Raw genomic sequence first — 22,453 nt, forward strand, 5'->3', positions numbered from 1 at the left:
AAAGAAAACAGATCGTGATGTATAAAAATAAAAGCTTTTCTTCACATTGATCATTCTAAATATACAATTAAAAGTAAAAATTGTATTATAAAAATCGGAGCTTATATGTACATTAATTACTTAATTTAAATATACTGTGGCGATTACATCGTCACATACGTCCCTGAAATAAACGAGCGATAAACACGTATACGAATACGGTCACCGAGACATAAATAAATAGAAATAAATATAACAGACGAGACGAAAGACGAGTAGTACAGAAACAAAGCAAGTAAAACATATAGAAAATTCGCGAAGCCTCTCGAAGCCTAGCGAAGGGCGTTTTGAGGCAAGAGATAGGTAAAACATTGTTACATGCGAGAGATTCCGTTTTTGACAGTCGCCGCGTACGGACGCACATTATAAATCCGAACGATCGTATATGCATGTATCGACATTTAAAGTTGTGTTCAAGAATATACTCAGTTAATTACAATTACTGCCTCACGTTATTAATTCCCGACTCGTATCATACTTCCTTGGTAATCGCGCCCCGCGAGACGAACGTAACGCGCGATATAACCAAAATACAAATAAAAAATAAAAAAGTCATGATATATAAAAATCGTAGCTTTTTACAAATTGATTAATTTTTGTACAATTCAAACATTTATTACAAATTTTCTACAAGCTAATCAATAGAGCGATACTTTTTACAATTTATTAATTTTAAACAAATTCAATTAATTAAAATTAAGTTAAAGTTAAGTTAATTATTATTAATTATTATCATAGCCAAGAGTTACCATTAAATTTTCAGCTGTTGTTTCGGATAATAAATCTTTCTGCTTTAAATGTTTGATTAATCCTTTTATTATTGTTATGCGACTAACTAATCTGATTTTGGCTTGCTGCAACGTTTTGATTTTTCTTCGCTGTTTTTCGATTGTTCGTTTCGCTACTTCCAAAGCTCTTCGAGCTTTCCTTGGCGTGGCAAGATGTGGCGTTCTAATGGCACCAACAAAACGAGGGTCATGTAAATTTTTGACAGGTGTTTGGAAACAATAACTTCTTTCAGAGTTTGGAGATGTAGATGGACGATTCACAGTTAGGCAAGTATTAGAATTTAGTGTCTCGGTTTCATCAATAATGATTCCATCATCACGATGGATTCCCATATGAACAGTTTCATCAGTGATGATGTTATTATCACAATAGATTGTCTTGTCGACAATTTCATCACTGATTCCACCATTGCTGACGATTCCATTGTCCACAGTCATATCAATAATTTTATTGTCTATAGTCTCATCAATAATTCTATCATCCACAGTTATATGGGCAGTTCCATTGGTAATAACTCCATCATTAATGACAATTCCATCGTTGACAGTCATGTTAAAGGCAGTTCCATTATTATGATAAATTTTATCATTTACAGTTCCATTGCTAGCTATTTCTTCACTGATGTTATCATTGACAGTTCCATTGTTGACTATTTCTTCACTGATATTTTTCGAATTTTTTGATTTTTTCAGACTGCTATCTAAACATTGGTGTTTCTTCCTCTTTTTACTTGTAATAGTTGGCAGAGTATTGGACTTGAGAAACGTATTCTTCGATTTGTGAATTAATTTGTCTTCTTCAAAATGATTTGAACACAGTTTAGTAGCTGTGCTTAAAACATTTTTATCAATGCCACAAAAATCCAGCCACTTCTTACGAGATTCGTCGTTTTTCGGAAATCTATTGAGAAAGAATAAAATTAATATTAAATTTTTATTATTAACAAGAATCGTACTGAGAGAGAGAGTTATATTTAATTCCATAATTTACTGTTTATATAAAATATTACAGTATTACTTACCCATGATAAGATACCGATTTATCACGTTTACCGCATAAGACACAATATGGGCCTGGCATTTTTTCTTAAATATAACGTTGAAATAAAACTTTGAAATTAACTTTAAATATAACTTTGAAATATAACTTTTTAGGTGACACCGTCATTTCCTAATCTTAACCTCTCTTACAAACAATAAAATGCGCTAACGCTGTGCGCCGTTTTGCTAATTCGCGCTTGCGCATTGCGGACGGAGGTAACAATCTACCCTTCTCTTTCTTTAAAACGTGGTTCTGTCTCGCACCCAACTTGGTCACAGGCTCGATCCTTTATTCCCCTTCCAGGTAAAGCACCTACGACACTCCATTGTAGAAGGCCCTTTACTCCCCGCGTTACTCCCGACAAAATGAGCGAATCCTATTTCGTACTGCTTACTGCTTAAGCAGGGTCTACAATGGCAGTAGGAGTACAGAGTACAAGAGTAAAGCGGGGAGCACACACTTTTGCATAGGCGCATAAGCGTAAACATAAGAATCTTGATTGGCCTATGAACGTATGCATAAGAAATTCAACCAATCGAATTTCTTATGCTTATGCTTATGCGCTTATGCAAGAGTGTGTGCTCCCCGCTTAACTGCTGCCATTGTAGCCTCCGCTTAATAATTAATAAAGCGGCGGTTTCACGACGCGCAGTTTTGTCGCTACCTCTCCCTCCATTAGACAAGCGACAAATATAGTCACGTGATCTCCGTTTGACGCTGGTTTCTAGCGTCAATGAAAACTGCATGCATCCAATTGGACTATTTCTCCCTTTTCGTAGAATATACTGTGGAATGAGCTCTATCTATATATTTTATATGAACGACGAACATTGCAAACAAAAAAAGTGTGGTGTATGGGCGATGTAAATTTGCCTTTAAGGCCGGGTCTAATAGCAGAGAGAAGTTAAGAAATTGATCAATCACAGTCGATTATTCCCCTTATTCTTGACTGTGATTGGTAAATTTCTTAAAGTTTACTACACCTTAGAGTTTACTACACCTGTTGTAGATCCGACCTAACCATTAAGAAACCAACCAAAAAAAGTGTACAGGAGGCAACTCTAGATATACGAGTTCTATGAGATAATCACCTTTTTCTCTTGTGTGTTGTGTGTGTGTTTATCATTTGTATCTGTCGTCGTATGCAAATGTTGAAAACAATCGAGTGCAAACTAAATCTTAGTATAAAATAAAATAATCAAATTGTAACATATGTGAAATGCATTTTATAAATTATGACTTTGGCAGAGATCAAAGATATTCTTGCATTTTGCGCTTCAATTTGTACGGTTTTACAGTTTTTGGCTGGCGTGTAAGTAAAACACAATTTACATATAGTTTTAATATAATTATGTTTATGAGGTATTTTTATAATTGTTTTTTATTTAAGAATTTATGGGAGTAATTTCTAATTTTTTTTGTTTGAAATTGTGTCTGATTATACTATGTTTGTTATATATTTTTATCAATTTGTAAACAAATGTGTTTTATGATGTTAAACAGCAAACTATCTATTTTATTTCTTGTATTTCTTCTCACATAATTATATATTTTTTTTATTTGAATTTTATGTAATTTACATTATGATTGTGCATTAAATATTGATTAATAATTTATTATCAGTAATTATAAATATTTACCTGTATTATTGATCATCTGATTTTATTTAAGATATTGCAATAATATTGTATAGCAATAATTAATGATTTTGAAGACACAAGATAAAACTAAAAATTTTTTTATAGCTTAGTGTGCAAGAAATATATTAGAAATGGTACAACTGGAGATAGCTCAAGTTTGGCCTTTATGACATGTTTTATGTCGTATGTATATATTATAATAAAAAAATACATATATATAATATTTAAGACACTATACAAACAGTGATTTAAATTTCTCTAGTTACATATTTATTATTACAGTTGTAGCTTATGGTTGCGATATGGAGTACTTATTGGAGATTGGTTTATTGTATGTGTAAATATCTTTGGGACAGTATTGCAAATATGCTATATGCTAATTTACATCTCATACAGTGTAAAAGGATCGACTACTGTTAAGCAGTTTATAGTAGCAATATGCTTTGTTTTATCTATATATTTCTACAGTATTTATCAAGAGGATAAAGTTTTGGCTGCAAAATATGTAGGATTTCTTAGTTGCAGTCTGACAGTATTATTTTTTGCATCACCATTGATTTCACTTGTAAGTATGGAGAGGAATAAATTCTTTTATTCGCACATTTAAAAATTTTAAATTAAATATATTGGATAATAAAACAGTTTATTTAGAGGAAAATCAATTTGTTTTTAATGTTATATAATATTTATTTGTAACAAATTTTAAAATGTTAATAACAAATCTATAAATCTATTATAGGTACATGTAATAAAAGTAAAAAGCACAGATAGTTTGCCATTTCCAGTCATAGTATCTTCTATGATAGTGTCTTGTCAATGGTTTACATATGGATGTCTACTTGGTGACCAATTTATACAAATACCAAATTTTATGGGCTGTGTATTGTCAGCTTTTCAACTTTCTTTGTTTTTGATTTATCCAAGTAAACGAACAGATCAAGCCTATTTTATATAAAATATTGATTATAGTTTCTACTTGGAAAAGTAATTATATTAATATATATGTGTTAATGGTGTAAGATATACTATTAATTATAAATTAATAACTTTTCATAAAATTGTGTATCTTTATTTTATTTTATTTTCATTTATAACTTTATATCTCAAAAATAAACACTATAAACAATGGCTAATACGAGCTGCGAAAGTTAGGATGGTAAAAATTAATAGTCTTTCTGTCACTTATATACAATTTAATACAGGATGTTTCTGCACATACTTGTGCTTCTTCAGCCACTCAATAATCACTCCTTACATCAAATTATCATTATACAGTATTTGTGATCTATAAAGTAAAATAAAACACTATTCATTCGATCATTAAAACACACAAATAGTTAATACGTCCAACTTCCATGACAAAATAAAAAATTCATCCAACGCAAAAACTCACCGTTACACGATCTAGGATCCTAGATGTGTTTTATTTTACTTTATAGACCACAAATACTGTATAATGATAATTTGATGTAAGAAGGAATGATTATTGAGTGGCTGAAGAAGCACAAGTATGTGCAGAAACATCCCGTATTAAATTGTATATAAGTGACAGAAAGAATATTAATTTTTACCATCCTAACTTTTGCAGCTCGTATTAGCCGTTGTTTATAGTGTTTATTTTTAAATTTAACGAGCCTTTTGATTATATTGTTTGATTTATATCTCAAATTATACATAATTAAATTGTTTTATATATATGATAAAATACTAGTAATACTGTATATTTATATATATACAGGGTGTCCCGTAATGTGATGTCCACAATGAAACTTTGTATTCTTAGGATCATTCTAAGTCAAAAAGTCTTAATACATATATGCCCTAAAGTCGAGTGTTTTAAAGTTATAGCGAAAAGTCGAAATTGCATATAATAAGTATTATTTATTGATGATAATAATAATTTATTTATTGAACAATAACATATAATAATTAACTACTTTATAAACTGTGCGGTAATGTAAGTCATAAAGGTGTTTTTCTCGCACTTGTGGCAAATTGCATCACACTTATATTCGCTTTTATAGAGTTTTTATTTTTAACAGATATTTCTGATGCAATAGGATGAAAAAAAATATGTAGCTAGTTAAATTACATATATTTTTTTGTGTGTACGAAAATGTAGGATGAGTTATTCTCGTTTACTAGGCTTCCAAATTGATATCTAAACATTCACTTATATTCTTTTATCTAATGCCAAAACTGGCCTGGTCTTATTTTGTATGTACAAGCTGCCAATAAAAATAATAATCTATTTATACTTTATCTAACCTCACATTTTGTCGATAAAACAGAAAAAAAGTTATAAGGCCAACTTAACGAGCTGATTAATTAAATGTTAACAATTTATTCTAAGTCATGAAAATAATACAAATGATAATTAGTAAACGTTTTGACTGCACGACAGTCTTTATCAATACAAATATCGCTTTGCTAACATATCCATAAATCAAATAATTTGGAAAGACCGAACTTATATCATACATGTAAAATATATAGACTTATAATATGAAAAACGCAGTATAACACATAATTGTTGGCTTGAATTACGGCTGATCGTTTGAATTAGTCGTTAAAAAACTCTCCGGCATCCCCTTAAGACCTCGTTCAACTAATCAAATGGCCGCATAGCATCTCTTGATTGGTTGAACGAGGTCTTAAGATAATCTTAAATATAAGAACGGACTATGAATACCGCCCTATGATTTACATTACTGCACAGTTTATAAAGTAGTTAAATTATTATATAATATTATCGTTCAATAAATAAAATTGTTATCTTCAATAAATAATACTTATTTTATTATATGCAATTTCGTCTTTTCGCTGTAACTTTAAAACAATCGACTTCAGGGCATATGTGTATTAAGACTTTTTGATTTAAAATGATCCCAAGAATACAAAGTTTTACTGTGGACATCACGTTGCGGGACATCCTGTATAATATAATATATTTGTATAGTAAATTTCCTTAAAAGTTTATTAGTTTTTGTACCTCTTTTTATATATTTTTATAAATACTATAATAGCATTTTTGCAGTAGATTTGATCGCTTTAAGATCGATTAAATCCACTTTATTATGAATTAATTAACTGGAAATATGTTTTGAATATGAGTACATGTTTTATTTATAACAGAATATAAAAATAAATGAAATGGCGAATTGCATCACACTTAATAAAATTTGCTTTTATACAGTTTTCATTTTCAACAGATATTTCTGATGCAATGGGATGCAAAAAATATATAGCTAGTTAAATTACATATTTTTTCTTAAAAACAACCATGTATTTTCTTTGCATTAATTGATTTCTCTCATATTTTGTATATAAAAGTATTAAGATCGATGACGGATGAATATTTTATGAGATATTTTATGATTTATATAAAATTATGTTAAAGTATAAAATGTATCTTGTGTGTAAACATAAACTATATATATTCACTTTTTGACCATACTCATAACTTTATTTTGAATATTGCGAGGAATCAATTTATACAAGAAAATTATAAAGGTAATTTGATTTAAAAACAAATAACTTAAATAACCTAAAAAATCGCCCTTTAAAAAAGTGCCAGCTTTTTTCCTCTTAAAATCTTACAGCTTTTGTTTAAAACATTTTTTTCTAAAATATACATATTGTTAAAAAAGATTTGAAATTATCATTGAAAATGGGATACCTTTCCCACACAGCACAAAACATTTCAGAGACCTTTGCAAAATTTATTCAAAAATGTTTCATATACGTCTTAAATACGTGAAAATGTCCGTTATTTTGTCACAAATATGTTTATGAAAGATTGCATAAATGTTTCAAATGTTACTTTTTCTATGTTATGTTTCTTAGATGTTGTAATAACGTTTTAGTGTTACTTGAAACTTTTTTGAAACTTTGAAACGTTTCTGCAACATTTTTGTTGAGTTTTGTGCTGTGTAGGTTGTAAGTAAATATACCAAAAAGGGGGCTTTCCACTAATGACCTTAACCCCCCCTCTTGACGCATATAATAAAGATCTCTCTCTCTCTCCTGAAGGTTTCAGTTATTGCTCATTATTTATTAAAAAGTTATTAATAAAAAAATTTCCATGAATTTAATTACTTTCACAAATTCTTAAAAACAGTTTTTAAGAATTATGTGTAATTTTTATAACACCATGTACGCATTCAATAGAGCATAAGGCCGGGTCTACAATAGGTGTAAGTTCTAAGCCTTAAGAAATTGATTAATCACAGTCAATTATTCCCCTCATTCTTGACTGTGATTGGTGAATTTCTTAAAGCTTAGAGCTTACTACACCTGTTGTAGATCCGGCCTAATTTTTAGCAGATTTATTTATTTAGGTCGGGTTGCAATAGGTGTAGTAAGCTTTAAGACTTAAGAAATTGATCAATCACAGTCGATTATTCCCCTCATTCTGCACTGTGATTCGTGAATTTCTTAAAGCTTAGAGTTTTTACTACACTTATTGTAGATCCAGCCTTATGCGTAAAGGCCGTTCTACAATGGAGTATCGTAGGTGGTAGTCGTAAGAAATTGACCTATCACAATCGATTATTTTTGAAATAAAAAATCAAATGCGTAAAAGGAGAAAGGACTCAGCTTTTTCGGGAACAAAATGATAATTTATAGATATATTACCCTGAAAGTAAACTGATGTCATTAAACGTCAAAATGACGTCATTTTGACGTTTAATGATGTTATTTTGACGTCCAATAACGTCAAAATTACGTATGCTTGCTACCTAGAGTTCTTCGAGTAAGAATTAAGGGGATGCTGGAGTAACGGTCGAACTCCGATAGGTTTAGCACCACATATCTGAACATACACATGTATACACATATACACACAATAGGTTAGCACCACACATATCTAAACATATGCACGTATACACACATGCGTAAAAATTTTCTGCACCGTTTTCTTATTTATTAGGCTTCTAAACTTATATCTAAAAGTTTACTAATAATTTTTCATTCAATTTCTAGTTGGAACCTATTTTATTTTGTATATACTTACAAACAGCAGAACTTTTATATTAAACAATTATTTTTTTGATCTGACGACAGAAGTCGATAAGAAATTTTAGTTTTTTAATTTTTTTCTTGTTTTTAATATAAATTCTATAGATTCCCACTTTATTTCAATACGTATTTTAATTGTGGAAAAGCATTTATTATTTTATTAAACTAATAACAAGTTTTCGGTACAGAAAGATCTATAACATCCGATCGATAAAATAGACATCCAGCATCCCTTTAGACCGGGTCTACAATAGGTGTAGTAAGCTCTAAGCCTTAAGAAATCCACCAATAAGACCAGGTCTACAATAGATATAGCAAGCTCTAAGCTTTAAGAAATTCACCAATCACAGTTAAGAATGAGAGGAATAATCGACTGTTATTGGTGGATTTTTTAAGGCTTAGGCCGGCGTCCCATGGAGCGGATTACGCGGAAGCGGAACCAGCGGATCGCCAATCACGGAATCGTTCCGATGGAGCTCATCGATAAGTTCTATCGGAACGATTCCGTGTTTGGCGATCCGCTGGTTCCGCTTCCGCATAATCCGCTCCATGGGACGCCGGCCTTAAAGCTTACTACACCTATTGTAGACCCGGCCTAACAGTCGATTATTCCCCTCATTCTTAACTGTGATTAGTGAATTTCTTAAGGCTTAGAGCTTGCTACACCTATTGTAGACCTGGCCTTAAGCAACAAGGGGTCGATTCCTGATTGGTTCCACTAGTTACAGCCAAGAAGTGAGTAATAAAGAGACAAAAATAAACAAAGGATAAGACAAAGTTATTCGAGATATGTGGTAGTGACACAGATAATCTGTGATAGTGATGTAATGGTATTAGTATATAATGTATGTATGTATACGCATAGACATAATGTTTATGGTATACGATACCAGTTACAGATTAATAGACAGATCGCCAAAGGCCTGTCTAAAGAGGAGACCGTCATTTTTGCCCCTTACCGACACACTTTGCCCCTGGTTCGAGTCCAGGCTAATAAAATCCTTTAATTTTACCAAAAAACTTTGCCTCTAGTGCGAGTTCAGGCTAAAATCCTTTGATTATACGTGTAAAATAAAAAGATTTTAGCCTGAACTCGCACCAAAGGCAAAGTTTTTTGGTAAAATCAAAGGATTTTATTAGCCTGGACTCGAACCAGGGGCAAAGTGTGTCGGTAAAAGGCAAACATGACGGTTTCCTCTTTAAACAGGCCTTTGGCGATCTGTCTATTAATCTGTGTACCAGTTAGTTATTAATGGCGGATTGTCTTAATTCTTACTAGAGGAACTCTATTGCTACCTGAGTAATAACGCAAACTGGTAGCAAAATAAAGAACTGTTCTATCATATACTCATTTTAGCCCATTCTATCTGTTCATGGAAGATGGAACGCGAACGATTTCGACAATATAATCTAAGATTTATTATCTAATCTATGAAGTTAATGTTACTTTTTATGTGTAATTTATGTTACTTATCACGTGTACCTATTTTTATTCAAATTTCACTCTTCGTTACACAGCGCATGTTCATATCGCACAGTAACTTTTCTAACCTGCAACTTCAAAATTAACGCATCACGTTCTCAAGTATTTGATCTAAAAGCGTGTAAAAAAATCGAGAAATTCGGTTGACGACACATGAAATATCCTAATAAATAAAAAAAGTGAAAATTTTTAATGTTTAATAAATTTTTTAGCATTGAGTGAGGCTTTTTATTTTTCAAACCTTTGTTTTTATGCAAAGAAACAATTGCTCAAGTGCCTTTTTATCAAAAATTAAATAGATTGAGTTGAACTTAGCATTTCTCAAGAAATAATGATAAGTTTCCAATGTCTTCTTTACATTCATACATGAAACATTGTTTAATGTATGCACAAGTGTCGTTAAAGTATTATGCAACAATTCCAAGACATCCTACAGCAAGTATAATTGGTGAATACATAATAACATTGTTGCGTTAAAATTTCTTAACATTTTTACAACTATTCCAATGAAATTTATAAATTTCTAGTCATCGGAGATGAAATATTAAAAGCACAAGTAAAGGATACAAATTCCTATTACATGTGTAATCTATTGTATAAATGTGGTGTTAAAGTGAAAAAGGTAAGTGGTGATTTTTTACAATTAAATTAGCAAATATATTTTGTGAATATATGAAGAAAAAACTTTTTTATAATTTATCTTTTAATATAAACAATTTGCTTTTTGTAGATCTCTATTATAAGTGACAATGTTGATGAAATCTTAAAAGAGATTAGAGATGCTTCCAACAACTATACCTATGTTATAACATCTGGTGGAATTGGACCAACGCATGATGATGTTACGTATGAAGGTAATTATATATAAATAATAAATGTAATAATTATATACAATTATTTTAATGTATTATAATCTGTAGGTCTTGCTAAAGCTTTCAATGATACATTACACTATCATCCTACATTAGTGGATATAATAAAATATAAATTTGGGATTAACAATGCTTCATCACTTGCTTATAAAATGGCTCAAATTCCTCAGAAAGCATCTCTAAAGTTTGGTTCAGATCCAAGCATGGAAAAATCAATTACTTATTTATATATTAAATTAGAAAATGTATATGTCTTTCCTGGTTCTCCTGTATTTTTTGAGAAATCTTTCCAAAACTTGTATAAGGTAAATATTTTTAATGAAATTACTGACAATATTTTTTCTTAATTTGTATATATACTTTATTTCAGGAATTGTTATCAACAAATACAAAATTCATAAAAGAAGAAGTATTTATTAATGCTAGGGAAGACATATTTGTAAATGCTTTATCAACTGTAGTAAAAGAATTTCCCAATGTTACATTTGGTTCTTATCCTGTCAACAATTGCAGGTAATGCAGAGTTAGAAAATTATATTATAAATAAAACATATTTTAAGGTTTTATTTTTATTTTTTACATTAATTGTACATTGACTAATTTTTAAAAGTAGAAAAGTTTTTAAAAACCTTAGAACTATATTATAGATGTATCATAAGCAGATATGATTTTTTTTTATATAGATTTAAATTTATATTTTTTATTGTATAAGTACAAGGACTTTAAGTTGAAGCAGGGTATTAGTGCTCGAAAATTAATTTATTGTGATTTTAATATACTGAAGAAGATCTAATATAGATCGTAACGTTTGTCAATTGTATTTAAATAAATCAATTTTCGAACACTAATATACCCTGCTTTGGCTAAAAGTCCTTGTACTTGTATAGTGATTTATTTTTCGGAGCCTTATATCTATATTATATTTTTTATTTGTAACAAAACTTAGTAAACTTTATTTTAAGATATTAAAGAAAAGAATATAAACATGAAATACGTATATATCGATCTATATTATCTATCTATCTATCTATCTATCTATCTATCTATCTATCTATATATATATATATATATATATATACGGGTGCGTGCATATTTATAGATGTAATATACTATATATAAAATATATTTGTAGATACTTTAAAGCGTACGTAACTATTGAAAGTGATAACGAAAGTGATATCAAAAAAGCAAAACAAAGATTTTACGAGCTAAGTCCTACAAATATTTTCGTAAATTTTGATCGAACGCCACATAAAGACTGTATTGCCAAATATAATAAGTTTCTTCAAGGTTGTTTACGGCGATCAATTTACGAGCAGTCACTCGAAAAGCTTAGGTAAAAACATCATGCATTTTAGACTTAAATGCACTATGATATTATGTTGAATATAATTTCCATTTGTTTAGACAATTGTGTCAAAATCTCGACCATGTTTCAATACATATTGATGGCAGTATAGAATCAAGTATCGTCCTTCATTTTGCTCACTTATTTAAAACTCAATTGCATGTCAACAACAAATTACAAGTGGTTTATTTTAAAGAGAAACAATCGACTAATCTAGAAGAATTCAACAAGGAAATTATTAATAAGTAATAAAAAAATTTAACCAATATCTAAATCAATATTATGCAATAACTGTGCAATTTATGAAAGCTAAACAATGAATTATGTATTTCTTAGATATAATTTAACAGTATATGTTGTGGAAGCTGCGCCCGATGAAAGGATAAATAAATTAAAATTTATGCAACCGCATTTACGAACACTGCTAATCGGCAAAGTCGAAGAAGTTGACGAAGATAAAGTTAACTATAATAGCATGAATAATGTGAACCAATTGCAAATCCATAATCTTTTGCATAAATGGACGAATACAGATGTATCGATTTTTGCTGCGTCGTTGTATCTACCATATAAACCGGAGATTTAACAGAAAAAGTGGCAAGGAGAATTACATCTTAAATATTGTAAAACAATTAAAACTTATAATAAGCGATATAATCAGAAGTACAAACAATTAAATTGTATGATAAAAATTACAATAATGTTATAACAATAAATATGTGTATTAGAGCAAAATTATAGTAATCGAAATTCAGTAGTATGCATGATATAAAAGATATTGATAATTGCACGTAACTATATTTTTGAAAAAAAGTACAATACGAAAAAATTACTGGTATAACAGTAATATATTAATCGACCAAACCAAAATTTTTGTTTATTACACTGTTTCGACCATACAGTTGCGGTCCTCAGAGAGAGAGGGAGGGGGAGAGGAAGAGGCAAGGAGGGAGAGAGAGGGGAGAAAAAGGGGAAGGGAGAGAGGGAGAAAAAAGGGCGAGGGAAAGGAGGAAGGGGGGAGGAAAGGAGGGAAAGAGGAAGGGAGGGAGGAATAAAGAGAGAGGGAGGGGGAGAGGGGAGAGAGAAAGAGAAAGAAAGAAAAGGAAAGAGAAGAATAAAGAAGAAAAATAAAGAAGGAAAGATAAAAGAGTGATACAAAAAGTGTGAGAAAGAGGGAAACTATTATTATATTATGAATAATATGGCAATATTAAATCATTTTGCGACCTGTGATTCCAGAATTTTCGAAATTTGAAAATATTTCCGACCGGATATAATATTCACAAGAACAATGTACGCGAATAAAAGCAACTTAGTATTGTCTACGCGCATTTTCGATATGTCTGCTTAGCCACCCGAGCGAAACTGGAATGTATATGGAAGAGAGAAGCACTAGAGTATGTGGGAGAGAAACTATGCTGAGTGAGAGACTGAGGTACTTCTCGAGGGTATGAGCGAACTACGGAGCTCGTATTACACATTTTTCAGTCGAAGAAAAGCTGGGCTGATTGGAAAGAGAAACATTCTCATAGCCTCCTCTCCTTTACCATCTTTCATTCTTTTGAAATTTCATTTCATTGCAAGTTAAACTATTTCCACTTTTATTTGTCGGAGCTTCAAAATTAGAACAAGTGCTCTCGTGGCGCTGACGTGTTTACTGATGACTGTGTACACTATTGGCATCGTTTGATTTTCATACAAATCACGAAAGTAAAAAATTAATAATTTTTTGGGGAGAATAGTTTTCGAACAATAAAAACGATAAAATATACATCTATATGAAAAAGAGGCTGATATAGTATTGGAGATAGCAGAAAGGGAACGAATGTATATTTCCAGAACAAATATTTACGCAAAATAGGCGTATAAAAAGAATATGTTTTTTGTTTGATTTGCGACTGTATTTTTCTTTCCGATTCAACAGTTCTCTGTTCTTCCTCTCTCACTCTTGCCGCCATCACTCAAGCAAGCACCCAACCACTCTCGACTAGCTCTTCCCTTCTTTCGCGCGTTTCCTCTCACGGATCCTCTGTACTCACGTTTACTTTGAAGCGGACAGAAAGTGAAGAGAAGGGAAAATTCTATGGGCATAAATTATATTTTGATGTATAAAAAAATATATATATATATATATACACATATACATATATATAAACAGTGAATGATATTTTATACATTGAGTCGATGTTTTGCGAATTTTTGAACACTTTTTCTTACATGTTAAAAAATGTAATGGAATTAAATTGTTTTGTGTTATTTTTTGACTTGATTTTTTACTTCAAACTTATCCTTGTTCTGATGTCTTCATTCATATCAGGTTAAAACACACTATCTTAGACAGAAGATTTCTATTTACTGACCTTTTTTTTTATCAATATTTGACCTTGAGTGACGTCGTTCAGGACAAGGGGGATTACCTTACATTTTTAAAATAAAATCACTTTTTACATCAAAAATTGACAAAAGTAGATAGTTTACTAAACGTTTTATACTTTAAATTTATATTTTATATAATCTTATTTACATAAACTATATGAAGTTCATTTTTTGATATTTTACTTTAATATTTTTATACATAAAATAATAAGAGAAATTAATTGATGCAAAGGAAACAGTTATTTTTAAGAAAAAATATGTAGCTGTTAAGTGCAAAATACATACTGTGTTTTCTTTACATCAATTGATTCTTCTCATGTTTTGTACATGAAAAATAAATCTCAGATACAAATATATGAAACTGATAAGGCCAATAGATATAGACTTTCTTAAATTCTTACAACTTCCCACTAAACAAAATTGCACTTAAGAAACGTTACAGCAATATCACATTGTGGCAATGTGATATTTGCCGGTATATCGTAGAAATATCTATAAACCATGTCGGTAATTCTGAATGTTCTACTTTTTTTACGTTACATATGGGATGTTTTATTTGCGCGACGTTCCTGAAACGTTTAAAGAATCTAAATGCCTTCGAGAAACATTTCAGTGTACATCGCAGAATTATTTATGTAATATCATTGGGACTAAACATTTTTTATCTCAATTATGTTCTATATGAATCATTTCAATTGTAACATTTTCTAGATGTATATGAAACATTTTTATTGATATTGCGTGAATCATATAGCACAACTCAACAAATATCTTTCAGAGATTAAACGCTCCCAAACCATATGCAATATTTCTGCAATGATACTGATGTTTTCTGCAACATAAATATAATATTTATAAAATATTGCAAAATATTTCTTTATTTCTTAATTTTTTATCTTTTTATTCATTCGAACATTTGATCGATTTTTAAATAATTACATTAGTTTAACTATCCCTATTGTGAGATTGTATAAAAAAATTAAACTAATAAAAATAACTGTAATAGTCGCCTTTTGCATGCTTTATATAATTCTCTGAATGAAATTTAAATGCGAGATAGTTAAAACATCGTACGCCGCATAGCGATAAATGACGGAACTACTTACTAAACAAACTTTATTAAGGAATGTTACAGCAACATTACATTCCCACTAAACAAATTTTATTTAAAGAATGTTACAGCAACATTACATTCCCACTAAACAAAATTACGTTTAAGGATGTATCTGAGGTACAATTGTTGATAAAAGTGCTCTAAATCCGGAATACTTGCATATTTACACTTTACGTGTACTAAATCCAGTGATAACTAAAATAAATGAATAGCTAACATAATATATTTACTGTTAAAACATTATTTTTCACTTTGTCAACAGTTTTTTAACTTTATTTGCAATTTTTCAATCTTCCGTAATAAATCTTTTGGCAGTGAAAATGTCCTGAATTCAACTTTATAAAATAAATTTCTTGTTAATTTAACAACATTATTCATTAATGTAAAATAAAAAAACTAATTAGAATATAGTTAAAAAAGATAAATATATACTATTTAAACAATAACTATAATTATTATTTATTATTAATATTATGTTTGACACTTTACGTGTTTAACGCGGCAACGTCGTAACACGTGGCTTGTAAGTTGGTAGTAATTAGCAATGCACTTTGTAGAGTACAGAGAAAATGTCAAAAAAAAAGTATAGATTGATTTGAGGTTACACGCTGTCGAGATGTCAAAAGTCATGAAGACTTATCGATGGAAAGGTAAAATTGTGAGTGAAAGTACGTATCGGAAGAGAGTTGCACAACAAAAATGTGGACAATTAAAACAAAAAGCTAAGAAAGGAGAAGAAGAAAAAATTAAGACTTCAAAATTATTTATGCCGCAAATAGACAATACAAAAAAATGAGACTTTATGACATGACTTTTTTACTCTCCCGTATAGAATTTAAAGACTAGGTTTACTTGACACGTTCAATTGATTGCAACGTTGTCGCACTTTCACGTTCAATAATTTAATCATTATAAAAATAATAAAATTTTACAGATAATAATTAATTTTTCTGAAACCGTGTTGTAAAAACTAGTTTTGCAAAAAGTTTTGATAATTCAAGATTTATGGTATATGTATAAAAAAAATGAAATTATTGGTACTATTTTTTCAATATTTTTTTACCAATTATATTCGAGGAAATCGCATTTTTTCGTAAAAATACGTACAAAATCGACAATAATTAACATAATAATTATTTCTTTTTTTACCTATTTACTATTTTATTTATTACATTCGAGAAAATCGCACTTTTTCGAAAGAACAGCTGTAAAATCAGTCTAAATTAAAATAATAATTACTCTTTAATGGTTTAGTAAATCCAATTGAATTTTTTTATAAATACATTATCAATAATAAAAAAAGAGTTTCTCAAAGTTTCATCTACTTTGTACTATTTTTAGATAGCTCATTGTCAGATATATCCTTAAGTTATGTTACAGCAACATCACATCATAACAGTGTGATGTTTGCCGGTATATTTTAGAAACATACGAGGGCAGTCCGATAAGTACTTAGCCTCATTGCCCGATGGTTCCAGTATCGCAAGAGAGTTTTACTATCGTGTAGTACATTCTCATAGACGGCTACTGTCAAAATTTCAGCCGAATCGGACTTGTAGTTTTGTTTTGACTGCGTGTGGAAGCGGGCGTGTCCGCGGATTTTAGAAAAATGGAAAAAGAGCAATATCGGTCGGTGATTCGATTCTTGTTTTTGGAAGGGAAATCGCGCAGCGAAATCAAAGATTCTTCATTTCGACATCTTTGATTTTGCTGCGCGATTTCCCTTCCAAAAACAAGAATCGAATCACCGACCGATATTGCTCTTTTTCCATTTTTCTAAAATCCGCGGACACGCCCGCTTTCCACACGCGGTCAAAACAAAACTACAAGTCCCATTCGGCTGAAATTTTGACAGTAGCCGTCTATGAGAATGTACTACACAATAGTAAAATTCTCTTGCGATACTGGCACCATCGGGCGATGAGGCTAAGTACTTATCGGACTGCCCTCGTATATAAAACATGTCGGTGACCATGCATGAATGTTCTACCTCTTTTATTAGCGGTAAATGACGGAACTATGTGCATTATAATAAAACAGTAATATTTTACAATGGCTCCAATAAAATATTAACTTATAATATTTGCACAATATATATGGCTGCAATATTTATAATATGGCGCAATGTTAAAATATTTATATTATGCAATATTTTAACATTTATTTTGTGTTGTAAAGGGGCATGTAGAACCTTTCATATAAACATCGTGTAAACGTTTCAAATGTTACGTTTCTATCTTATATTTTTAGATGTTTTGACGATGTTTTAATGTTATTTAAAAACTGTTTTGAAACTTTGAAACATTTCTGCAACATTTCTGTTAAGTTTTGTGCTGTGAGGATATATATATCACATATATATCCTCGTTATATATATAATGACGTTTCAGTGTTACTTGAAACTTTTTTGAAACGTTTCTGCAACATTTCTGTTGACTTTTGTGCTGTGTGGGATGATTATTTTTAAAAATTTGAATTTAATTGTAACATAGCAGTAATGTTTTTAAACTTTACAAAGCAAACATCCCAAATAAAACATTTACAGAACTTTAAAATACAAAAGTTTCATGAACATTACAAATTTAACATAGCTGTAATGTCTCTGAATAACGTTATATAAAGCAAACATCCCAAATGACGTTTACAGAATTTTAAAATACAAAAGTTTCATGAACATCACAGATTTAACATAGCTGTAATGTCTCTGAATGTTACAAAGCAAACATCCCAAATGAAATGTTTATAAAATGTTAAAATATAAAAGTTTCATAAACATCGCAAATTTAACATAGCCGTAATGTCTCTGAACGTTATAAAGCAAACATCCCAAATGAAACATTTACAGAACTTTAAAATACAAAAGTTTCATGAACATCGCAAAAACATAGCTATAATGTCTCTGAAAATTACAAAGCAAACATCCCAAATAAAATGTTTATAAAATGTTAAAATATAAAAGTTCCATAAACATTACAATTTCGCAAATTTAACATAGCCGTAATGTCTCTAAACGTTAGAAAGCAAACATCCCAAATAAAATGTTTATAAAATGTTAAAATATAAAAGTTCCATAAACATTACAATTTCGCAAATTTAACATAGCTGTAATGTCTCTAAACGTTAGAAAGCAAACATCCCAAATTAAATGTTTCTCGGATGTTGCCAAACATTTCTTTCTTGACATCACAAATTATCGAAATAACAGCCAAAATGTAGTATTTTTGAAACGATGTATAAATATTGCAATTGAAATCCCACACAGCACAAAACTCAACAGAAATGTTGCAGAAACGTTTCAAAGTTTCAAAAAAGTTTCAAGTAACACTAAAACATAACATAGAAACGTATTTAAGATGTATATGAAACATTTTTGAATAAATTTTGCGAAGGTCTTTGAAATGTTTTGTGCTGTGTGGGATGTTATTTTAAAATGTTTACAAAACATTTCATAAACGTTTTTATGAAACGTTTCAAATTTGTAATATCCCAGCAAACACCGATATATAATTGTTACATTGCTATAATAAAACGGAATATAATAGGTAATATAACGTGTATGTTACATGTAATATCCATGTTAGTTGTAATTTCCTACTCATAGATGTAACATTTTAATATAACATATATTACATTGTAGTTATATTGTAATTATATACCAAATAGCACATTGATGTATTGATAAGTCAGTGCTATCTTGGGATATAATGACAATATAACAATGTAATATATGTAATATTAAAAATGTTACACCTATGAGTGGGAAATTACAATTAACATATACGTTACATGTAACATGCTTGAGTATGTAACATTTATATAGTGTGTTTGCTGGGATTATTGTCGGATTGTAACATCCCCTACATTTGTTTAATGTTTAGTGGGTTTTGTCTGTAACTTTTTTGGTAAAATTTATTTCCAACACAACACAAAACATTTCAGAGACCTTCGAAAAATTTATTCAAAAATGTTTCATATACGTCTTAAATACGTGAAAATGTCCGCTATTTTGTCACAAATATATTTATGAAAGATTGCATAAATGTTTCAAATGTTACTTTTTTATGTTATGTTTCTTAGATGTTATAATGACGTTTCAGTGTTACTTGAAACTTTTTTGGAACTTTGAAACGTTTCTGCAACATTTCTGTTGAGTTTTGTGCTGTGTGGGTTACATTTATCGAGATATTTCGTATTGTATGTTTCATAATTTTTCGAACATTTTGTATATCAGTTAAGCTTTTTATCCAAGCCGACAAAAATCTATGTCTAATCAAGAGACACGGTAGTGTCTTGTGCTAATTTAAGTCAGAAAAAGCAACAAGACATACGCCGTGCCTCTTTACGCGAGTCGAATAGTTGAGAGTACTCAATATTTTCAGTTCACATATAACCGCTGAATGGATTGAGTTATTTCTAGGCTCAATCGATAGCTTGAGTATGAATTATATAATAAAAGTGTCTTTATTTTTGCGCTACGTGCTCTCTAAACGGAGCTATTACGATACAAAGTTGAAATGTCAAAATTTTTCATTAAGAAACGTTGCGGCAAACATATGATTGTAAGGAGCGATGTACGGTTCATATAACTAACGAAAGAAGGCGCTAATGTTTTATGATGTATTGATTTATTGATTACTTGGTTTTGACAATTAATTATCTAGTTTTGATAGGTATGGGTTAATATAATAAATTTGTTTGAGAGAAATAAAATTACAGACGTAATGTACTATTATTTTGCTTCGGCTTGATGCAAGCAAATTAATCTGTGTGGAATCAATTTCTGCAGAGAAAAAATAAGACATCAACAAGTCATGTCAAGTTTTTTGGTTGTTCGATTATGTTTGAGAATCTGCTAAATGTAGATGTGATTGATATCATTATTATAAAATATAAAGAGATTGCTCCAGAGTAAGTAATTTTTGATTTTATGTAATTAATATTTTTTAAATGCATGCTTTATTTTCCTTTTTCTGAGATTTTGTTGCATGATATAATTATAAACAACTAAGATTCAATAACAGGCTCTGTAATATAAATATAAATCTAAATCGTAAGAAGGCGTGAAGAGCTAAACGCGGATGTTGCTGTGGAAACAAATCGTGCACAAAGCACAAATTACTCTTGGTGTACTAACCAAGACTTTGAAAATTGAAATAATCTCTTACTTGAGATTTTCTTTCCAAAAACCCCTTGACCCCCCTATTGAAATAAATAATTAAATGCGAGAGAAAAATATAGATCCGAAAGTCGCTGAATCGGGAATCAAACCCGAGATCTTTCGCTTGCCGGTCGACTGCTCTTCCAACTGAGCTATTCAGACCCTTCGATTCTATACCTTTCTCTGCTTACATATACTCTATATAACGCCTATTCGTCGGCGTGTGTATAAACAATTAAAATTCAATAACAGGCTCTGTAATATAAATATAAATCTAAATCGTAAGAAGGCGTGAAGAGCTAAACGCGGATGTTGCTGTGGAAATAAATCGTGCACCAGGCACATATTACTCTTGGTGTATTAACCAAGACTTTGAAAATTGAAATAATCTCTTACTTGAGATTTTCTTTCCAAAAACCTCTTGACCCCCCTATTGAAATAAATAATTAAATGATATAATTATACTCATGCCAAATATTTACGTATATGAATAACTTTTTTTATATCAATTTATGTAGATAGATATTAAACATTAGAAATTAAAAAAAATAAATATATAGTACAAGAAAAAGTGATATCCCTAAAAAAATTACCTTTTTAAAAAAAAGGTAAAAAAAGGTGCTAAGTCCGCGTAACGTCCCTAAAAACCTATCCTACAAAAATTAATAATATAAAAAAATTATAAAATGTTTGGAATTTGTCTTAATTGATTTGAGATATGATGTATTAATCCGCCAGTATAAATGTAAAACCACAATTAAGTATGTAATCATAAAAAACGACCAATACTGGATAAATAATTTCTTTATTGAAATCAAAATAACATGACGTTTTGACCTGTGATTTAGGTCATTTTCAAATGCACTGGAAAAATAATTACATACAAACGTTAATACTAATGCAATAAAATAAGATTAAATCACAAACATATCAAAAAATATATATGCAAAAAATTGTTACGTAATAATTGAGATGACATAACAAGTACAGCGATGAGAAAAAACTTATAACATATCACAAATATAAAAATATATAAAATTAAACGCGCGCGCGTTGTGTCTCGTCAGTACAGAGCGTGTTCAAATAATAATACTAATAATTTAAACTAATCTAATAACCTTGTCATAAATAATATTTAAGTTGTCCGTATACTTCTGCGCGTTTAAAGTGTTATTAACTTTTTATATGTAAAACATTTTAGCTAATTCTCTTTTCCTAGTATATTTTTCATTATGTAAAAAATTGTCGGATTATTCCAATCAAATTCATGATTAAACTCAGCCCTGTGCTTACTTATAACCGAATAATTGCTCTGATGCATTTTTATATTCCTTAATACGTGTAATCAAGTGTCTTTTCGTTTATCCAATGTAAGAGAAATCGCAATTTTTACACTTGATCTGATACACTATTTCAATTTTATTCAATTTTTGAATTCTATCTTTTCCCCGTATAATTTTTTTTGTTTTGTTTGTCCAATGTAAGAGAAATCGCAATTTTTACACTTGATCTGATAAAAAAATTATGCTAAGTAAAAATAAAAACTTTTTAAAATATTTTAATTTTATTTA

At 29.8% G+C, this 22,453-nt stretch overlaps 3 protein-coding genes across 3 annotated transcripts; 2 read left to right on the forward strand and 1 right to left on the reverse strand.

Annotated features, from left to right (window-relative positions):
* Positions 1-628: 628 nt before the first annotated feature.
* Positions 629-2,389, reverse strand: LOC114941274 (uncharacterized). The gene is made up of 2 exons (XM_029316199.2): positions 1,850-2,389; positions 629-1,728 (listed from the first exon to the last, which is right to left on the reverse strand). The coding sequence occupies exons 1-2, from the start codon at positions 1,906-1,908 to the stop codon at positions 762-764; spliced, it is 1,026 nt and encodes a 341-aa protein (XP_029172032.2). The 5' UTR covers positions 1,909-2,389; the 3' UTR covers positions 629-761.
* A 550-nt stretch (positions 2,390-2,939) lies between these two features.
* On the forward strand, positions 2,940-5,766 carry slv (sugar transporter SWEET1). The gene is made up of 4 exons (XM_029316200.2): positions 2,940-3,181; positions 3,615-3,692; positions 3,792-4,074; positions 4,249-5,766. The coding sequence occupies exons 1-4, from the start codon at positions 3,105-3,107 to the stop codon at positions 4,462-4,464; spliced, it is 654 nt and encodes a 217-aa protein (XP_029172033.1). The 5' UTR covers positions 2,940-3,104; the 3' UTR covers positions 4,465-5,766.
* Positions 5,767-9,132: 3,366 nt separating this feature from the next.
* LOC114941276 (bifunctional FAD diphosphatase/FAD synthase) lies at positions 9,133-13,029 on the forward strand. Its single transcript, XM_085487594.1, is given in 10 exon segments — positions 9,133-9,266; positions 10,227-10,378; positions 10,381-10,462; positions 10,542-10,636; positions 10,745-10,868; positions 10,935-11,191; positions 11,257-11,399; positions 12,019-12,222; positions 12,294-12,479; positions 12,571-13,029. Coding segments are annotated over 9 exon segments (1,374 nt in total). The 5' UTR covers positions 9,133-9,266; positions 10,227-10,345; the 3' UTR covers positions 12,821-13,029.
* The last annotated feature ends 9,424 nt before the right edge of the window (positions 13,030-22,453 follow it).

The sequence above is a fragment of the Nylanderia fulva genome, unplaced genomic scaffold (assembly GCF_048542155.1).
Source record: "Nylanderia fulva isolate GAGA-0341 unplaced genomic scaffold, ASM4854215v1 Scaffold58, whole genome shotgun sequence".
Classification (NCBI taxonomy): Eukaryota; Metazoa; Arthropoda; class Insecta; order Hymenoptera; family Formicidae; genus Nylanderia; species Nylanderia fulva.

Bases quoted from the DNA above. Each gene is read 5' to 3' on its own strand.
- LOC114941274 (XM_029316199.2), bottom strand. From the start codon at position 1,908: ATGCCAGGCCCATATTGTGTCTTATGCGGTAAACGTGATAAATCGGTA. The intron at 1,729-1,849 runs GTAAGTAATACT...CTTTCTCAATAG, and splicing joins AAATCGGTATCTTATCATGG to ATTTCCGAAAAACGACGAAT.
- slv (XM_029316200.2), top strand. From the start codon at position 3,105: ATGACTTTGGCAGAGATCAAAGATATTCTTGCATTTTGCGCTTCAATT. The intron at 3,182-3,614 runs GTAAGTAAAACA...ATTTTTTTATAG, and splicing joins TTACAGTTTTTGGCTGGCGT to CTTAGTGTGCAAGAAATATA. The intron at 4,075-4,248 runs GTAAGTATGGAG...AATCTATTATAG, and splicing joins CATCACCATTGATTTCACTT to GTACATGTAATAAAAGTAAA.